We start from the raw sequence: 20,619 nt of genomic DNA on the forward strand, positions 1-20,619 counted from the left end.
TGAGATGGACTCTGACCTCACCACCTACCTTGTTGTGACCTCGCACCTTATTGCACTGAACTTTCTCTGTAGCTGTGACACTTTACTCTGTACTGTTATTGTTTTTACCTGTACTACAATCAATGCACAGTGTAACTGCACTGTGTAATGAACTGACCTGTACGATCGGTCTGCAAGACAAGTTTTTCACTGTACCTCGGTACAAGTGATAATAATAAACCAATACTAATACCGCCCCTCCCACAGGGTGACCCTCCCTCAGTACCGCCCCTCCCACGGTGTGACCCCCCCCCCCCACCACAGGTGCTCGGTGAGTGAGTGTTTCAGAAGGACTGAGCAGGTCAGAGAAAAACTGAGCGTTAAACAGCAGACGCTCAGTTCGAGGGGGTTGGGGAGCGGGAGGGGGCAGTGGGGTGGGGGAAGCGGGAGGGGGCAGCGAGAGAGGGGGACAGTGGGAGGGGGCAGCGGGAGGGGGGCAGTGGGAGGGGGCAGCGAGAGAGGGGGACAGTGGGAGGGGGCAGCGGGAGGGGGCAGTGGGAGAGGGGGGTGGCAGTGGGGACTGTCAGACGCAGGGGCCGAGGGTCGGTGCCGGGACATGGACAAGTTCCGCCTGGTGTTCCAGTTCCTGCAGTCCAACCAGGAGTCCTTCATGAACGGGGTGTGCGGGCTCCTGGCTCTGACCAGCGCCCAGATCTACTCGAGCTTTGAGTTCAGCTGCCCGTGCCTGCCCGGTTACAACTTGCCCTACGCGGCGGCCACGCTGGCGCTTCCGCCGTTGCTTCTTCTCCTCTTGGGCTTCGTGCTCAACAACAACGTGTCCGTGCTGGTGGAGGAGTGGCGGCGGCCGGAGGGGCGCAGAGCCAAGGACGGGGCGGTGGTCCGCTACATGTTCTGCTCCATGCTGCAGAGAGCGCTCATCGCGCCCGTGGTCTGGCTCGCCGTATCCCTCCTGGATGGAAAGTGCTTGGTCTGCGCCTTCAGCGAGCTCCTGGACCCCCGCACACTCGGCGCCAACGTGTCGCTCCTGCCCGCGGCGCCGGCCGAGCTCCGCCGCCTCCTCGCCACGCTGCCCTGTCAGGACCTGCCCAGCCGGCCGGCAGCCATCTCCCGGGAGGCTGCCCGACGCTACCTCTGCTGCCTGTCCCAGGTGAGTGCGCAAGACAGGAGGGGCAGCGGAGGCAGGCACCGTGGGAGGGGGAACACTGAGGGGTGTGAGGGGAGGGAGAATAGAGGGAGAGAGAGGTCTGGGAATCACAGAATAGTGGTAAGGTAGTGAGGTCCTAATGAGTGTTTCACCATGCAGAGGGAGCTTCACCCTGTGTCTGACCCCGGGAGTGTGTGACGGGACGGTGCAGAGGGAGCTTCACCCTGTGTCTGACCCCGGGAGTGTGTGACGGGACGGTGCGGAGGGAGCTTCACCCCGTGTCTGACCCTGGGACTAGGTGACGGGACGGTGCGGAGGGAGCTTCACCCTGTGTCTGACCCCGGGAGTGTGTGACGGGACGGTGCAGAGGGAGCTTCACCCCGCGTCTGACCTTGGGACTAGGTGACGGGACGGTGCGGAGGGAGCGTCACCCTGTGTCTGACCCTGGGACTAGGTGACGGGACGGTGCGGAGGGAGCTTCACCCTGTGTCTGACCCCGGGAGTGTGTGACGGGACGGTGCGGAGGGAGCTTCACCCTGTGTCTGACCCCGGGAGTGTGTGACGGGACGGTGCGGAGGGAGCTTCACCCTGTGTCTGACCCCGGGAGTGTGTGACGGGACGGTGCGGAGGGAGCTTCACCCTGTGTCTGACCCCGGGAGTGTGTGACGGGACGGTGCGGAGGGAGCTTCACCCCGTGTCTGACCCTGGGACTAGGTGACGGGACGGTGCAGAGGGAGCTTCACCCTGTGTCTGACCCTGGGACTAGGTGGTGGGACGGTGCGGGGGGAATTTCACTGTAAGTCACTGCTGCCTCGGGGGGCCGGTACACTGGCGCTGTGACGGGTGACGGTCTCTCTTCTCGCCCAGGCTCTGGGTTGGTCCTTCCTGTTGCTAGTGACCCTTCTGGCCTTCCTGGTGCGAGCTGTGCGACCTTGCTTCACCCAAGCCGCTTTCCTGAAGACCAAGTACTGGTCTCATTATATCGACATCGAGCGCAAGCTGTTCGAGGAGTCGTGCAGGGAGCACGCCAGGAGCTTCGCCAAGGTCTGCGTACAACAGTTCTTCCAGGAGATGCAGGGTGAGATGAGCCGGGGCTGCGGGCCTTCGCACTCCCCGGGACTCCGCACTGAGGAGGACGCAGAGCCCAAGCTCTTCGGCATCACGGACAGCAAGAGCATGAACAAGCTGCTGCGGAAGTGGCACAACAGTAAGCCGCCGCTGAACGTGAACACGGCCGCCTCTGAGGGCAGCAGCAGCAAGCAGCTTCCCAGCGCCAAGCTCAACAGCTGGGGCCAAGTGCGCTGCGAGAAGGTGGCCTTCTACAGCAAGGTGTGACATGTGGCTTCTCCCACGGTGTGAAGAGAAGCTTCCCTGACTGAAGGCCCCTGCGTTCGGTCATCAACACCCCGGAAGGGCCGCAGACTCCTTCACCAGTTGGGTCGTGGGCCACGGAGACACCAGAGAGACTGCAAGATGCGACACACAACCTGGGTTACGTTCTGCGGGACAGGATCTGAGGGGCTGGTGGAAGGCGGGAACGCTCCTGGATCCACTCGCAGGTCACACTCAAACCATTTCCTTAAACTTTCAAAATATACTTTATTCAAAAAAATCTTATTCTATGTGATACATAACAGAACATTCTAGTTAACATTTCTGATTACAAGTCATGTTGCTCCCCGAATTATTGAGCGCACCATCAGTTAACATTCAATTACAACCTCGAAATAAATTGTTGCTTGGGTTTTGACAGATTCTAGTCTCTGTTGCAACAACAGAAGCGTCTAATCTGCGGCCCTTCCCCATGGAGCCGCAGTGGGAGCTCGACCCTCAACCCGTCCCGTACGTCACAGCGGCCGGTTGTGGACAACGCCTTGCTCTGGGACACCAGCGAGTTTTGGGGCAGACCAGGGGTCGTCCGTCCTGGGAACTGCCGGTGCACCACAGTCCTGCATTGTGCAGCCGATCAGGACAAACCTCGACAGATACCTCCCCAGGCCTTTCTGGGAAGGAGGTAGGAAGCTTTCTCAGTCCCAGTGCAGCCGTCCCCAGGGCGGTGAGCGGTGTGGCGATCGGCTGCCACACATCTGACGGGGAGGTCCTCTCACCATCACCATGAGTCCTCTGGGTGCCTGTTTGAGAGTATGGTGATGAGGTATCCTGCCAAGTGTCAGTTAGCCATCCCTCAGATCCACCGACTCCCTCCCCTGAAGGCCACCGACTAACCGATTAGTGATCAAAGGTGTTGGTCTGGGTGAAATGTTCCACATGGACAGTCTAACCAAATGGTGACCCAGCCAGACCCACCGTGTGGCAACGTTTCCTGTTTTCATCAGGGTCAGAGGCAGCGCGATCCAGTCACACCCATTTCTTGAGGTTCCGTGAACCCGCTCCGCCTTTGAGCGTAAAGCAGGAAAGTGCGGGTGTTGGACATGGGCCACACCTGCGGCAGGTACAGCAACACCTGGGGCACCCTGTGATTGACAGCTGCAGCCACTACCGATTCCATGGCACTTCTGTCACCAAGTCCTCACCTCTGATCAATATCTGGGGTTGGGGGCGGGGTCACAATTGACCAGAAACTCACCTGGACCAAACACATAAATACCTTGGATACTAAAGTAGATCAAGATCCTTCCACCATCCACAAAGCGTACGACAGGAGTGTGATGGGACACTCACTACTTCTGGGGTCAGTGCATTGCCAAAAACTCTCAACAAGCTCAGTGCCATCCAGGACAAAGCAACCGACCTGATCGGCTCCCACTGAACGTTTCCCCTCCCCCATCGCTGCACAGTGGGCACCGTCTACAGCATGCACTGCTTGTCCTGGCGACTCTGACCGCACCTCCCAAACTTGCATTCAAGGGCAGCCCTCCAACTTTCCCACATTCTGACCCGGAAATCTATCATTAGTTCTTCATCGTCGCTGCTCCCCGGATTCTACAGCGAGTGTCCAATTAAGCACAGTGTTACACGGCCTCCACCTAAACAACAATCTGCTTTTCCCTTCCTCGCTGGAGGTCCTCGCGTTTCCCCACCGGCCAAATATTTCCTCACTCGTTTATCCTCTCCGCGTCCATCGGCAAACTATTTGTGTCCTATTCAAACTTGCTGTCCCACCCGTCTTGGTTTCAATAGAAATTCTGGCTCCCAACACCCCTCCCCTGGGGGACCAAGTGTGAGGGAGCCAAGCTTTTCCGCTGGTTCAGAGCTGGCGGCCGTGTGGGACGCAGACGGGTTACAAGGGAGTGAGCAAAACCCCGGCAGCTGCAATACAAGGTGGAAAATGTAAGGTCATCCACATTGGTAGGCAGCCGTGGAGGAGCAGAGGAAATTTTAATGGCGAAAGGTTAAAAGGCACAGGTTCTCAGAGAGAGCCGAATGTAGGAGCCAGTGAACGCTGACACAGTCCATGCTGCTCCCTCACACGTAGCTGGGTCCCATCCTGACCTCCGCTGCTATATCTGTGTGGAGATTGGTAATGATTGTCACATGTACCGAGGTACCGTGAAAAACTGTATGTATGCTGTACGCATGTCATCCATACAGATCATTTCATTACACAGTGCATTGAGGCAGTACCACGGAAAACAATAACAATGCAGAATAAAGTGTTACAGCTACAGAGAGAGTGCAGTGCAGGCAGACAATAAGGTGCAAGGGCCACGACGAGGTAGATCGTGAGGTCAAGAGTCCATCTTATCGTTCTAGGGGACCGTAAATAATCATAACGGCGGGATAGAAGCTGTCCCTGAGCCTGGTGGTACGTGCTTTCAGGCATTTGTATCTTCTGCCCTGGAGGGGAGAGGAGGGATCCCGATGTACCGCAAGGTCTCTTAACCACTTGGAGCAGGTTAACGGGAGAAAGAATCAACAGCGAGGGAGAAGCAGAGCTGATGTTTCAGGTGGGTGACTTTGGTGCTTTGCACATGGAAGGTATTGAACTGGCAACACCATGAATGTAACTAAATACATGTAACGTTTGCATTTTATTTCCTGAGTGTACGTTTATGAGTAAATTTATGTTTGAAATAATAAAAATGGTAAAGTTTCTGAGATTGGTGGCGGACAATTGTGGAAAGAGATGAGCACCGCCGGCACTGAGGATGGCCGGACCAGGAGTCTGACCCGGGCACCCGCCGCCCTCACTGATGGACTCGGGCCGTCAGATCACAAGCACCCCCCTCCCTCATGGTTCTCCTCCAGGCTTCGCTCTGCGCCGTGGGAAGCTAAGGCACCCCAGCCCCAAACAATGACGGAGCAACGTCACCGTTAGAACCAATTGACACGCACGGCAAGATCCCACCATCTACAGATGAGCAGCTAGCCTGGTTTATTTAGATTGAGAGTGGAACATTGAATTGGAACGAAAGGGCAATTCTTAAGCGGTTTCACGTCTCACGACCACCCGAGGAGGCGCGGCAAAGCCGCCGTTCAATGCATCGACCGACGAAACGCCAACAATGCAGCACTTCCTTGGTGTGGCACCGGGGTGTAGCCTTTCATGGTGTTCACAGGGTCCTGGACGTGACGGCAAGGTCAGCACCTACTGCTGGGGCACCCGAGGCCAGTTCACCACCAACCACATTGGGCCTGGAGTCACCTTCAGCGGGTTCCCCGGCGGAGGCCGTTACTGAGCCGCTTTGGTGGCTGGAGATGGCCACGGTCTGGGCCTCTCGTCGTGCGGATGTTACTGGCCACTCACCAGCCCATTACCACGCAGCCATGGGCTGCTCCATTTGCCAACAATTGCAAATGGAGTTGAACAATCATGCGTACACATCCAGACTTCTGCCCTTGAGGGAAGGAAGGTCATTGACGGAGCTGAAGCCTGTTGGGCCCCGGAGTTCCTGTGGTGGCCCAGAGCCAGAATGACTAATCTCCAACAACCATCTTCCTTGGGGCAGGGCCAATTTTCCCGGGGCTCATCGATACCAGACTTGGTCAAAGGACAGCCTGCCCTCAGTGGCAGTCACTCCCACCTCTCAAGTTTAGCGACAAGGTGTGGACGGCCGAACAAGAGAGCAGACTTGTTTTGCTCTTTACCGGCCCTGGGAATGCTACACTGCAGCTGTCTGGGACTTGGCGAGCCATAGGAGTGTGCAGTCCCTTCTCGAAGCTTCCTCCCCTGTGAACACCATTCTGCAACCTCCCGGCTGGTTACGGCACAGCCCCATCTAGTTCCCAGCCATTAGCGCCCACGTGGCTCAAGGCCAGATTCTGTTCACACATTAATTAGCAGGAAGTAGCTACTGTCTCATCAGGCCTGTTTCACCACCGAATGTGACTGTGACCTCAGCCCCACATCCCTGTCTACCTGCAGTAACCTTTCACCCTCATCAAGGATCTACCTACCTCTGCCTTAAAGCCATTGACCAACTAGACAATTCTAAGTGTCTGTGTGCTTTGGAGAGATCCAAGGACTCAAAAAAAAATCTCCCGTATTAAACAGGTTACCCTTAATTTTTTTAAAAAAGAGCCCTGGTTCTAGATTCTCCCACAAGAGGAAACATCCCCTGCAGGAGCTCTCAGGATCAAATACTCCTAAAAAGCATCCTATCTGGATGCATTACCACTAGGTACAACAACTGCTCTGCCCAGGACTGCAAGAAACTGCAGAGTTGTGGACACAACCCAGCGCATCACAGACACCAACCTCCCCTCCTTGGACTCTGTCTTTGCCTCTCGTTGCCTTGGTGAAGCAGCCAGCATAATCAAAGACCACACCCACCCAGGTCATTCTCTCTTCTCTTCCACCAGGTAGAAGGTACAGGAGTCAAACTTAAGGACCGCTTCTACCCCACTGTGATAAGACTATTGAACGGTTCCCTTATACAATGAGATGGGCTATGACCTCACGATCTACCTTGTTGTGACCTTGCACCTTATTGCACTGCACTTTCTCTGTGGCTGTGACACTTTACTCTGTACTGTTATTGTTTTTACCTGTACTACCTCAATGCACTCTGTACTAACCTAGTGTAACTGCACTGTGTAATGAATTGTCTTGCATACTAATCGTACAGGTCAAGTTTTTCACTGTACCTAGGTACAAGTAACAATAATAAACCAACACCAATAAGGCACCTTGGGAAGTAAATATGCCATACAAATGCAGAAGTTGTTGTCCACCCAGCTTGGTCCTGAGCCACAGCAGCCTTGGAAAGGCTTTCCCTTACTACAAACCACTACAGGTCCACCTGGCTGAAACAGGATTTATTGGCTGTGCTACATCAGTCTGTGGGGTTCAGCACTCTCAGCAGCCAGCTATTGTCCAGCAGTCATTTACTCAGTAAAACAGTGTAATAAAAAAAGCAGGGACCAGATACTGCAGCAATTTCCCCCAACAGCAGCAGAGTAATCTCTGTCGAAAGCTGCAGCAACCTCTGGACTGGTACAACTGGGAGAGCAATAAACCCGTGTTAACCGTAGGTGTATCAGGACGGTGCTCTGGGAGATTTTCAGTTGGGGAACAGGTTCTGAGGTTTGTAAAGTCCCACTGGATCTTCAGGCTGTTCTGCTGATTGAGACAGTTGTTCACTCCGCACGCAGTGGGCCTGTGTCGGTGAGCTATGGCTAGTGGACAGGTCAGTCAGCAAGCCCTGGGTGCCAGGATTGAGTCTGCACCAAGGCGCGAGGGGTTCTGTTCTGTTGCTTACATTGAGAGTGGGGCATTTCTGCATCAACAGCACCTCCTGGTCTTCACTGGTGAAGGGGCAGAGGGAGGGGGGTTGCTGCCGGTGCAGAGTGGATATGTGAGCATGGCACAGCAAGATCCCATGTGGGTCTTGTTGCAGGAGACAAACATGTTGCATTACCTGGACTCCCACTAATGCCCCATGGGGCAAATCAACAAGTAACTGGGGCTTGAGTCAGTTGGGTGGGGTTCATCGGTCTCCAGCTGTGGTGGTGGGATCAGGGCCCTTCCTGTACAGAGACCACTGTGGCCGGACAACCTTCATACCACAACATATGGGCTTTATTCCAAGCTCAGGGCTGGAAGTCTGCCCCAAAACCGTGCTCCTTGGCCCAGGCCCCTCGTGGTTCCAGCTCCTGGCTTTGTAGGTGGAGCTGGGGTGGACCAGACGAACAGGCCCACGCTGCTGCAACCCAGAGCCCCTCGCGAACTGTGACTGGTCCATGACAGACACTCGGCCCTGCCTGCAGCTTCTAGCCCAGGGTGCCAGCTCTGTATCAGCCCAGGAACCACTTCCCAGCAGCTGGTGGCCTGTCTCGCACTGAACCCCCGTACCCAGGAGTGGGAACTCTCAGCACTCAGCCTGGGGGGAGGGGTGACCTACTGTAACACCAAGGTGGCGTTAGACTGCAGCATTGCTCACTGCTGCAGCACACTCCACCCACCCACCACTGTTAGACAGGAACTCGGCAGTCCCAGCAGAGATGAGCTGGAGTATCGAGGAAGGTTCAGTGCCTTCTCAGAGACTCCACCTCACCAGACCTGCCCACCCACCCCCAGCAGTCCAGAGTCTAATGTACAAAATGCCCGCTGATAACCGGCAGCTGCAGAGCCAGCTAACTGCCCTCCAGAGAGGTCCTTGAATCCACGTAGGCAAGCGCCATCTCCTTCACTGCCTGCACGCGCTCCGCACTGCCATGCTCCTTCTCGTAGGCCAGGTAACGTTTGAAGAAAAACTTGATCTTCTTAGGAGCTGCCTTGAGGTGCACAGCTCTGTCCAGGAGGTGTCTACAGAGATACGAGGGAGAGTGGAGGTTAGTTTCTGCTCTGTGCTCAGGTGACTGCTGTTCCAACCTTGGAGACCCCAGCGTTCTCTGGTCTGTCAATGCCTCCAATAACCTCACAGAAGGTGAGGGAGGGGGGAAGAGGAGAAGATCACTACCTGCTCCAACACCGTCCTAATGTCCGAGGGCAGGCGGCGAGAGGGAGACGTGCTGTCTGAGGAAGGGGAGCAGTTGGGGAAAGGGCACAGCATGGAACGAGGGAGGGGCCAGCGATGGTTTCCCACCTCGCTCCACCAATGGAGATCGATTGGGCTGATTACTCGAAGCCGTTGGTAAACGTGCGCTGAAGTTGACCGTGCTCTGTGGGAAGGGTTGCATCGATTCCTGGTTTGTTCTTGTCCGATACAACAGACCTGGGTAATGTCTCTACACCCAGTGGGTGAAGCCCACAGGACATGGTCAGAAGGTTTGGCAGTGTCCGGATCCTGCTCTCCCGGACCCTACATTAATTGGCGGGGAAGCAGACGACCCTCCGATGATGTGGTGGGAAGGAACAGGATCAGCAAATACCAGGTCTAGGATGGCTGCTGAATCCTCAGTATTGGAGTAGCAGGGTATTTGAGCTACGGACTGGGATCGAGGCACCTGGAGCCATGGGTAAGATCCCAGCACAGCAGTGGGGGGGACGGAGATGGGGACAACTGCATCGAGTGGGTTTGACCTACCTCACTTCCTCCTGGCTGCCGTATTTCACCACCAGGTCGATGTAGATCGACCACAGGTCCGTGCGCTTCGGGTAACTGCTCAATGTGCTCTCAAACATGGCCTTCGCCCGCTCCCTGTCGCCCAGTCGGAACTCCAGCTGTGCAAACTTGGTAATCACGTCAACATCTGGAATGGCACAGAATGGGAAGGTAATGCCAGCTGACAGGCACCAGCGTGGGCCAGACACAGACAGCGGAGCAGGACACATCAGCCACAGTGACTCCAACCACCTGTCACAGGTACGTCACCAAATCCCACAGGGCACACAGAACAAGCCTTCAGAAGGCTCCATCAGTGAGACCGGGCGCAGACTGGTCGACACTTGGCCGAGTACCTGTGCTCTGTCCACCGTGGCTGTCCAGATCTGCCAGTTCCCAGCCACTTCAATTCCCCTCCCTATTCCCACACCAACATGTCAGTCCTCAGCCACCTCCACTGTGAGGGTGAGGCTCAGCGTATAGTAGAGGAACAGCACCTCATATTCCCCTGAGCAGTCTGCAACCCGATGGAGTGAAGACTGAATTCCCCAACGTCTGGTAACCTGCTCCTCCCGTCCCTTTTCTCTCCTCCTGATCTATCCAGATCCTCCTACACCCACCCCAGCCCCCATCACCCCATTTCTTCTTCTGCCACCCACCCTCCATCTGCTCGTCACCCAAACACTCCTGCCACTGGGTCCACCCCCACCCCACGGTTCCCATCTACCCTCCCCATGCTCCCTTTCCGGTCAGATTCCATCCGCGGCTCTTTGTTGCCTATCACCCCTCACCCGGACCCACCTATTGCTTGCCAGCTCTTGCCCCTCCCTTCATCTTTCTACTGGCTCTCTCCCCTCTCTTTCCAGTCCTGATGAAGGGTCTCGACCCGAAACATCGACTGTCCATCTCCCTCCACAGATGCCGCCTGACCTGCTGAGTTCCTCCCGCATCTGCAGTCTCTAAGGTCTGTGTGCCAGATGTATTACCCCTTTATTTGGAGGAGTCTACCTCAGTACTTCAATCCCAACATCAACACCCAGCTCGTCAATGTTAAATCCTGACCAACTGTCACCTCAGACACGTTGCCACCATTAACAACACTGCTGGATCAGGGTTTGGTATCCACCAACACCAAGCACCGTCATTCACTGTCCTGTGATCCCCCTGCTCACCACCCCATTGTGAAACCTGCTCAAATCCTCCAACACCTGACAGCTCTGATGAAAGGTCATTCTCCGCAGATGCTGCTGAGGATTCCAAGGCTCCTCTATGTTTATTTCATGTTTCCAGCACCCACAGGATCTTGAATCAACATCACATTGCACAAAGGTCGGCTGCTTGAGTTTCTGATTGTGAGCCATTAAAATACTCAGCTCACACCAGCCTTAAAGTTCCAACTCGGCCAGCGGGAAAAAAGCACATTGCAGGCACTTTCCCCACAGAGTGAAAATCCAAGGCTCCCAAAGTCTAGAGGTCAATTGGACCATTGCTGGGTGATCAGTTTTGTTGGACGAGACCACAGCAAGGATGGGTATCTGAGATACAATCGGCTGGCATCTGATTGCATGAAGCAGCGGGTTCAGGGATAAATGGTGTCTCCTTGTGCCTGACGTTAAATCCTCTGATACGTGGGTGGAAAATGATAACTGAAGCACGTCCCAATCTCCCTCTAGAGTGGGCATCCACATCCACACAGCAGAATTTTAACTACCCATTGACAGCTCCCAGGACAGGATTGATTGGAGCTTTGCCAAGCTGCAGGAGCTGATGAAATGTAGCTAGGTGCGATTTACCTTCCTGCCCAGCACCAGGTCACAGATACAGTGGCTGGCTCCCAGCACCAGGACACACATACACTGGCCAACTCCCACCCCAGCCCCAACTTACGCTCTTTCTTTGGTAGACACTTGAGGGCCCTCTCCAACAAGGCACGGCTGCCCTCACCACGCCCCTGCTTCAGGAGAAAGGTGGCATAACTCAACCAGACGGCACTCTCCTGACGGAACCGCTTCAGCATGGTGTTGTACAGGGCATCCGCTTGCTGGTAAAACACAACCCAGAGCACAGCAGTTCATACAATGTCCAAAACTACATTCAAATTACACCAGTTTGGTGCACAGACGAGCACTTCAATTGTTTCCAGCCTACATCCAGTGAGCTCACAGCACAAAGGCTGCCAGTTCCCACTGAGACCACGGTACACAGCAGATGTAGAGCAGTCCCCGTCTACTGTATATGCAGAATTAAAGTTGGGTTAGGGTAAACCAACTCCGATTGGCACCGGGCTTAAGCTAATCTGAGATTGTGTTGATCACATAGAAGCCACAGGAAGCCAGAATCAGAAATAAGCATCATTTTTTGAGGGGTACCACGTACAGCTTCATTCTGTGGCTGACCCTGGGAGTGTGTGATGGGACGGTGCGGAGGCAGCTTCACCCTATGTCTGACCCCGGCAGTGTGTGATGGGACGGTGCGGAGGGAGCTTCACCCTGTGCCTGACCCCGGCAGTGTGTGATGGGACGGTGCGGAGGGAGCTTCACCCTGTGCCTGACCCCGGCAGTGTGTGATGGGACGGTGCGGAGGGAGCTTCACCCTGTGCCTGACCCCGGCAGTGTGTGATGGGACGGTGCGGAGGGAGCTTCACCCTGTGCCTGACCCCGGCAGTGTGTGATGGGACGGTACAGAAGGAGTTTTACTCTGTCTGATCCATGCTGTTCCTGCCCAGGGAATATGTGACAGGACAGGGTAGGGGGAGCTTTACTCTGTACTTTGGTCCACATCATCACCACACCAAGTTCCACAATCCCCTCCAAGGCTTCTGTGTGCACCCTGGTCAGGGTTCGGTTCCAGTCACTGGCCATGTGACGGAAAACATCCCAGTGAGGACTGAGGGGCTCTTCACAGAGCCAGCCGAGGGGAAGCTCCAGCTGTCCCAAGAGGTTCGTGGGGTACAGGACATGGCCTGTACTGTAGATGCCTTGTGCCTGACCATCCCATACTCCCTTCCTGACCTTCAGATTGCCTGTCTTCAGGGTAGCAGAGCTCCAGCTTTACAATGTACAAAACCCCAGACCAGATTGGATGACATAGCAGTGACCCATCTGCCTACCTTGTACTTCTCAGATCTGGTGTAGACACTAGCCAGTTGCTGGAAGACTTTCAGCGGATCATTGTACTGCACAGCACGTTCAAACACTTTTGTCAGTGACTCCTCTGTACCGTAGAGATTCTCCAGGTTAAGCAGAGCTACCCAAATGTTCAACTTCTCCTGCTCCTCCCTGGGAAGGTAGAACAACAGCTGAGGCCAACAACACGAATGAGCAAGGGAGGGAGAGCACAAGGAGGAACTGAACAGGCACAGTGGGATAACACCCAAGGAAAGGGGCCAGATGGGAAAAGAGATGAGAAAGCAGCTACCATGTGCGGACAGAGATCATGTACGAACCGTGGCAGAGCACAGAACTGCACTAACGTGCTTCCTCCTCACTGGTTAACTGGTCACACTGCAGCACGAGACCTTACTGTTATATGTTTGTTAGCAGAGCTGTGCTGTACAATTACCAGCGTCTCTCCACGTGGCTGCTACATGATGGACTTCCAACCTGGGTCCAGTGGGGTGACTGGCAGGTCGGACTCAGGATTTGACTCAATACCCCACGAAAGGGTCGAGGTATTGGGGGAGAAAGTGGAGAAAAGAAAAGCTGCAAAGAAAGACCTGGGAACTATACACCAGTAAGCCGAACATCTGTGGTGGGCAAGTTACTAGAGGGAATTCTGAGGGATAAGATGTACAAGCATTTGGAAAGACAAGTTGATTACGGATATTCAGCATGGCTTTGTCATGGGAGATCATGTTTCACGAAGTTGATTGAGTGCTTTGGTGAAGTAACCAAGAAGGTCAATGAGGGCAGGATGGTAGGTGTAGTCTACACGGACTTCAGCAAGACCTTTTATAAGGTTACGCATGGTAGGCTGCTCTGGGTTAGATTGCATGGGATCCAGGGAGAGCAGGGTAATTGGATACACAATTAGCTTGACGGTAGGAAGCAGAGGGGGATGGTGGAAGGTTGTTTCTCAGGCTGGAGGCCCGTGACCAGTGGTGTTCCCCAGCGGTCGGTGCTGGGCCCATTGCTGATTGTCGTCTATATCAATGATTTGGATGAGAATGTGCAAGCCATGGTTAGTAAGTCTGCAGATGACACTAAAATAGGTAGTATCATAGACATTGAAGGTGGTTATCGAGAATTACAGTGGGATCTCAATCAGCTGGGCAAGTGGGCCAAGGAATGGCAAATGGAGTTTAATTCAGATAAGCATGAGGTGTGGCATTTTGTGAAAATGAGGGTGGGACTTTCACAGTGAACGGTAGGGCCCTGGGAAGTGTTGTAGAACAGAAGGACCTAGGGGTACAAGCACATGGTTCTCTGAAAGTGCCACAGGTTCACAGGGTTGTGAAAGTGGCTTTTGGCACACTGGCCTTCATCAGTCAGGGCACTGAGTATAGAAGTTGGGATGTTACAGTGCAGTTGTACAAGATACTGGCGAGGCTGCATTTGAAACATTGTGTTGAATTTTGGTCACCCTGCCTTAGGAAACATGCCATTATGCTGGAAAGAGTGCAGAAAGATTTATGAGAAAGTTGCCAGGACAGTTTATAGGGAGAGGTTGGACAGGCTAGAACTTTGTTCCTTGGAGCATAGGAGAATGAGGGGTGATCTTATTGAGGTATATAAGATCATGAGGGGCATAGATCGCGTGAATGTACCAGTCTTTTTCCCAGGGCTGGGGAATCAAGAACTAGAGCACATAGGTTGATGGTGAGAGGGGAGAGATTTAATAGGAAACTGAGGGGCAACTTTTTCCACCCAAAAGTGGTCAGTATATGGAACGAGCTGCCAGAGGAAGTGGGTGAGGCAGGTACATTAACCATTTAAAAGGCACTTGTGCAGGTACATGGATAGGAAAGGTTGAGGGATACGAGCCAAACATGGGCAAATGGGACATGGGCATCTTTGTCAGCAAGGACGAGTTGGGCCGAAGGGCCTGTTTCCGTGCTGTATGACTAAAACGGAATTAAAAATGGTTAGAAGGGAAGATGGTTTCTATTGCGGAGTAGGCCAAAAATATTGCAGATGCTGGAAATCTGAAATAAAGACATGAAATGCTGGAAACACTCAGCAGCTGGGTAGCATCTGTGATGAGAGAAACAGTTTTTGGTTTATGTCAATAACTTGACACCGCCAAAGTATTTCCAGGATCGAGATCAAGTTGTTTCACATCGTGGACATGGACTGCTTTGTCCAATGGTGTGGGCAGAAAGGGAACTTTTGTTTAAAGATTTTTACGAACAGATTGCACGATTTGAGCTAGTAATTGAAGAGGACATCACAACAGTACTGGAGAAGATTAGATAGGTGTGGAAAAGGGAAGGAGGGCTGTGGATTTGCCCAGTTCTGACGAAGGGTCTTCCATCTGAAACGTTAGCTCTGTTTCTCCTCCTACAGATGCAGCCTGACCCGAGTATTTTCAGCAATTTCTGTTTGTATTAGAGCACTGTCTACACGGGAAGGGCAGGGGATTATTCTCAGAGGGCAGCACTGCTTCCATTCCGTGTAAGGAGAGAGATTTGGCCAGGGTTTTGAGGGTGGAGGCGCGTGGGGCTGCATTACTTCCCCCACCCATTTTCCTCTGCTGAAGGGAGGAACGATCAGTGCTGAGTCCGACCTTTGCTGGGGTCCCTCCAGCACCCGTGGACCCCGGCCCAGTCCTCAGCAAACTCCTACCTGAAGGAGATGGTTTTCAGGGCTCGCTCGGCCACAGCCCGTGCCTTCTCGATCTCGGTGGCATGCAGGTGGAACACCATGTACTGCATCCAGATAATGGAGCTGTTGGGGGAGCCGAGGACCAGGCGATCGAAGTCGTCTGCCGTCTGCGGATGCCGAGCGGGGTCCGTCAGCTGCTGCTCTACGCGAGCCAGCTCCTTCTCCGCCCGTCGCTTGCTAGCCTCCTTCTCCCTCCGACTCAGCCTGGGCTGCAAGATCAGAAGCCGACACACACACCATGATCAAAGACCAGCCTCCCCTCTCACCTCTGGCCCACACTACACAGATCAGGGAGCCCACCAGCTGAGGACAGGGGCCTCTCCCCAACCCACTGAAGCAAACTCACAGCCCCCAATGCCCAGCTTTACCTCTCGGGCACAAACCACTCACACCGAGTCAGGAAGCTTCAGCTGGTGACGGCCCACAGACCCTCTCCCACTCTCCACCCTCACACCACCGCATCCTTTCCCCCACCCACCATGGGCCCTTCCTTTGGGCTCCAATGCTTCTCTCCCCCCCTCCCCCTCACTGCTCCAATCCCACCCTTTGTACAAAGACCCCCAACTCCCGGAGCTCACACCCTCTCTTGCTGTTATCCCTGACTGTGTTGAACTACCACCCACTGCTGCTCCCACATGCCCACTGCATGCTCTTCTCCATTTCCCATCACACCCCCGTTGCCTCTTTCCCCCCCTTTCTCATTGGCCCTTGTGTGTACAACCTGCCCCTCTCCTACCTGCTTACCCCTCCCCTCACTCACCTCCGCCCACCCCTCTCACAGTGAACTAGACACAAGTCATTTCTCATCACCCAGCAGCAGGACACCAGGGCTGGAGCACACTGCTGTCACAACAGCAGGTGGACTCCCTTCCCTCCACCACAGCTGGCAGAGCCTGTCCCCGATCAGCAGAACGTCAGTGAGAGCAGCACCTCTTGTAAGGTGACTGGCTGGACTCGCCTACCTCCGTGTCTGTGCTCTGCTCCTCCTCACTGTCCGAGCTCATGTCCTTGTGTCCCTTCGTCACAGGGGCGATGGTGTTTAAACTCGCACCCCAAGCAAAGCTGGTGGACAGCTGGAGCCTGGGGACCTTGGGTTTGACAGGGCTCAGCTGCTGCTGTTAGAGACCAGGGCAAAGGAGTGAGTGGATGTTATCGGACGGTCTACAATAAATACAAAACAATAGCACACAGAATAAAGTTAAAGGTGGTGGCTGCAGATTCATGCCCCCGCTGCAGGTGATCCCGCTGATCTTCGAGGGAGCTCAGTGTGGTCATATAACTGGCCTCTAACCTGGGAAACTAGCCAGGGCTCCTGCTCTCATCGATACACAGGGACAGAGCATCCAATCACTGGCTTCGAGTGGCCTCACCAATCAAAGAGAATAACTCAGGCATAGCGACTGACAGTGGGTAAAGTGCTCACGGGGCAGATGGCTGTGGGGTCGATGCCAGACACTCACAATCTAGGCCAAAGCTGTGATGTGGAACCGAGGGAGTGCCGCACTGCCGACAGCGCTACTTTTCTTCCTTGTGCCCCGGCTAATATTAAACCCTCAACAAATTAAAACAGATAGTCGCCCAACTCAGAACTGCCTGTGGCAGCTTGCTGCTCGTGCATCAGTGGCCATCTCTCTCTCACATTACCATGGTGATGAGGTTGTAAATGTGCTTCCCTAGAATGTGAAGGAGTGTGGATGCTGCGAGAGGCAGGACAGTGTCCCCTGGAACAGCAAATTGGTGAGGAACCAATACAACAGAACTGATGGGAGCAACGTTTTGGACCAGTCACAAACCTGGGAAGTTAATCAGAACCCAGTCCTGCGCAGGGGTTATAAACACAGTGAGGCTCACCTCAATGTCAGCATCACTCTCCTCGTCTGCCTCCCGACAGTATACCTCTAGTCCACAATCACCCTCCTCCAAGCGTTGTTTCTTCTGTGTCTTCAACTTTTTGGGGGGCAGCTAATGGGGCAGCAAACACAAATGAAACAAATATTAAATGTTTCAAGCACAGAACTTATGCCTGCACACTCCGGAAGGTAGCAGGACTGGTTGATGTGGTTCAGAAGGCAGATGGGGCACTGGCCTTTACTGGCAAGGTGCAGAGTACGACAGAGGTGTCACCTCAGGTTGTGCGTGGAGTCCTGGTCACCACACTACAGGATGTGGTAGCACCGGTCAGGACATGGGGCAAGATTCACATAAATGTTGCTAGCTGGAGAACTTCAGTTCTGAGAACGCTGGCTGGGACCAAATAAAAATGAAGGGAGATTTACCCGATGTGTATCAAATTATGACAGACTGAGATGGAGGAAGCAAATGCTGGAAATACTCAGGTCAGACAGCATCTTATGACATACAAGAGGCCATTCATCCCACAGAGCTGATGCCGGCTGTCACAGCATTCCCAACGATCCCACTGCCCATTTATTTCCCTGTAACTTATTCTCCCTCACATGATCATCAACTCTGCCAGTTCTCCAGCCAGGAACCTACACAAAGGGTAATGTAACCCACCAATGCACACGTCTTTGGGACATGGGAGGAAACCGGAGCACCCGGGGGAAACCCACGCGGTCACAGCGAGAACATGCAAACTCCACATGGACAGCGCCGGAGGTCAGGATCGAATCCGAGTCTCTGGAGCTGTGAGGCGGCACGGTAGCATAGTGGTTAGCATAACAGTATTACAGTGCCAGCGACCTGGGTTCAATTCCCGCTGCTGTCTGTAAGGAGTTTGTACGTTCTCCCCATGTCTACGTGGGTTTCCTCTGTGTGCTCCGGTTTCCTCCCACATTCCAAAGACGTACGGGTTAGGAAGTTGTGGGCATGCTATGTTGGCGCCGGAAGTGTGGCGACACTTGCGGGCTGTCCCCAGCACATTCTCAGCAAAGCAAAAAGACTGTGTGTTTCGATGTACATGTGACTAATAAATAAAATCTTATCTGTTCCACCCCAATAACTTAAACAGGAGTAAAAATAAACAAATAGCGTTTGAATATTTCGGCAGAGTTCAGCACCTGCTCCCTCTCTGAGTCTCTCCGCTTGCGTTTCCCGGCCTTAGCGACCTCCATCTTAGTTTCATTCAGCTCCTTGCATAACAAGCCAAGGGATGCTGGCAGCAAGTCTGGCTTCCTCGTATCTTGAGGGAGAAGTGAAAGTCCCACATAACCTGCTTGGTCCTTTGTACTATGGAGGAAACACAAAAAGTGCATCAAACCACTGACTGCACATGCTGCAAGGGACCCCGTTAAACATTGCAGACCCGTGCATTGGACTGCAAACTCCCGCACACTCTTGAAGCCTTGCCAGGTTCAAATACTCGTGTGGTTCCTCATGGGGCACTGGAAAGGGTGCCGAGGAATTACTAAAATTATCCCAGAAAAGACGAACTTCAACTAACTGATCTCCTTATAAGTGGGAAGGTTACAGGGAGATGTTGAGAATCAAAATATTGAGGAGAAACCTTCTCCACTGGCCAATTACAAGTTAATCTGATGATGCAGACTTAAGGTTATTGGTAATGAAAGCACGTAGAAACTTGATTTCTCGAATGCAGCAAGTTGCAGCATCCTGCAATCTCTCCCTGCAGCTGTGGAACCAGATTCATCAAAAGGAAACAGGGTGCAAGGGAGGGAAGAATTGGTAAACTATCCAGAAAGAGCAGGAAATGGGACAAGCTGGACAATTCTTTCAAAGCACCAAATGGGCTCAACCTGTGCAGTTTGACGACCTCAGTTTTCCTCCCTCGTGCTGCAAAGGTTCCGTCTCTCAATGTTTCCTTGGTGCTGCTCACCCTCAGCCCCTTCACTGTGGCCATCCCCCAGGGCAAGTGCCAGCCATCCGTACAACTGCCAAGCCTCTCACACCAGTAGTCACTTCACCGTGGCAATGGCACAGGCACCACTCTCACTACTGCAGCGGCACGGAGGGAGTACCAGCAAGGTACAACGTCTCTCCCAAACCCAAGGGACATGTTTAGGCATCACCCTCTTAGATCAATGAATAGTTTGGAACTCAGCCAGCTCTGCTCCCACAGTCCCAGACAATTCCTACCTCAGTACTTTGACTGTCACCAGCTTTCCCTTTGGGATATTTTCCTGATAGAGTCTGTTGTCGTTGACTGAGTAATCAGTGACGTGCTGATACTGAACATGGCCCGTCAAAGTGGCTGAAAGGCTGAAACACAAAGACAAGCTGAAGGAGGTGCACTGCTTGTCACTGTTACACAATGCACACTCACACTCTGATTACAACACTTTCACACTCAAGAACACCTCAAACAACAGGCTGTCACCACTCACTGGTAACTGGCTTCTTTGAGAATAAGTGAGAAATGGGAAATAAATTTCAATATGATTCAAAGTCAAATTTATTGTCAGATGCACCAGTCCATGTGTGCACAGGTGCAGTGAAAAACTTACCTGCAACAGAACCACAGGCACAGAGCATCAGATAAATAGCACTCACAAGAAAAACAATTTATACACAATGTTCACAAGTTCCTTGAATAACACGAGCCTGAATAGGTTGGAGGACCAAAGGGACCCAGGGCACGGATTCTTGGAACAAGAGTTGTGAAATAAGACGCTGGAAAACTCAGGTCAGGCAATGGAAAAAGAAATGGTTAATATTTCAGGTCAAAAGATCCTTTGTCAGAACTGGGAATTCAGGAAAACAAGTTGGTCTTAAGTTGCAGAGAAGGTGTGGAAGGGAAATACAAGACAGAGGAAATACCTGTGATGGAGTGACAGGGTTGCCAGTGGGATAAGCTGTCGATGAAGCCATCTCATTGACAGGTTACTGAGGACAGTTACAGAGAAAGAACAAAAAGGAACCTATAATAGCTGTGAAATGCAGAGCTCTGGTAAGTTAGGCCACACTAGTGGAGCATGAAAAACAGAAGTCAATATTGCAGATGGACGATCGACAGCAGGACTAAAGGCAGCATCGCAGTTCAGGCACATACTCAGCATGGGAGTTTGCTCCTAGAGAGACAGAACCCATAACTTCAACACTGAGGTTTGGTTGGACCGTACACAAGACAGTGCACAGTTCTCAGCTCCACTTTAGGAAGAGGTTGCAGAGGTCCTTGTGTGGGCACAAGTGATCCACAGGGATGGTTCTGGTTCCAAGAGGTTACAACCACGCAGAAAGGAGGATCAGGCTGGAGACTTTCCTCCACAAAACAGAAGGCTGAAGGGTG

The 20,619-nt window shown here is 53.2% G+C and overlaps 2 protein-coding genes across 4 annotated transcripts in view; one reads left to right on the forward strand and one right to left on the reverse strand.

The window, feature by feature from the left end:
• Positions 1-595: 595 nt before the first annotated feature.
• Positions 596-6,022, forward strand: LOC127576860 (calcium homeostasis modulator protein 1-like). Its single transcript, XM_052027665.1, has 4 exons — positions 596-1,147; positions 2,012-2,473; positions 2,898-3,158; positions 5,534-6,022. The coding sequence occupies exons 1-4, from the start codon at positions 596-598 to the stop codon at positions 6,020-6,022; spliced, it is 1,764 nt and encodes a 587-aa protein (XP_051883625.1).
• A 1,284-nt stretch (positions 6,023-7,306) lies between these two features.
• pdcd11 (programmed cell death 11) overlaps positions 7,307-20,619 on the reverse strand; it is a 57,030-nt gene continuing 43,717 nt past the window's right edge. For 2 of the 3 annotated variants that reach the window (XM_052026924.1, XM_052026926.1), the window contains exons 29-37: positions 19,470-19,592; positions 18,434-18,602; positions 17,265-17,375; positions 16,376-16,528; positions 15,375-15,622; positions 12,701-12,869; positions 11,479-11,632; positions 9,574-9,739; positions 7,307-8,852 (exon numbers count right to left, since the gene is read on the reverse strand). In XM_052026924.1, the coding sequence (XP_051882884.1) occupies positions 8,681-8,852; positions 9,574-9,739; positions 11,479-11,632; positions 12,701-12,869; positions 15,375-15,622; positions 16,376-16,528; positions 17,265-17,375; positions 18,434-18,602; positions 19,470-19,592 (1,465 nt within the window). In that variant the 3' untranslated portion in view covers positions 7,307-8,680. The remainder of the gene's footprint in view (positions 8,853-9,573; positions 9,740-11,478; positions 11,633-12,700; positions 12,870-15,374; positions 15,623-16,375; positions 16,529-17,264; positions 17,376-18,433; positions 18,603-19,469; positions 19,593-20,619) is intronic. The other variant, XM_052026925.1, reaches the window with a different exon arrangement.

Source organism: Pristis pectinata, chromosome 12 (assembly GCF_009764475.1).
Source record: "Pristis pectinata isolate sPriPec2 chromosome 12, sPriPec2.1.pri, whole genome shotgun sequence".
Taxonomy (NCBI): Eukaryota; Metazoa; Chordata; class Chondrichthyes; order Rhinopristiformes; family Pristidae; genus Pristis; species Pristis pectinata.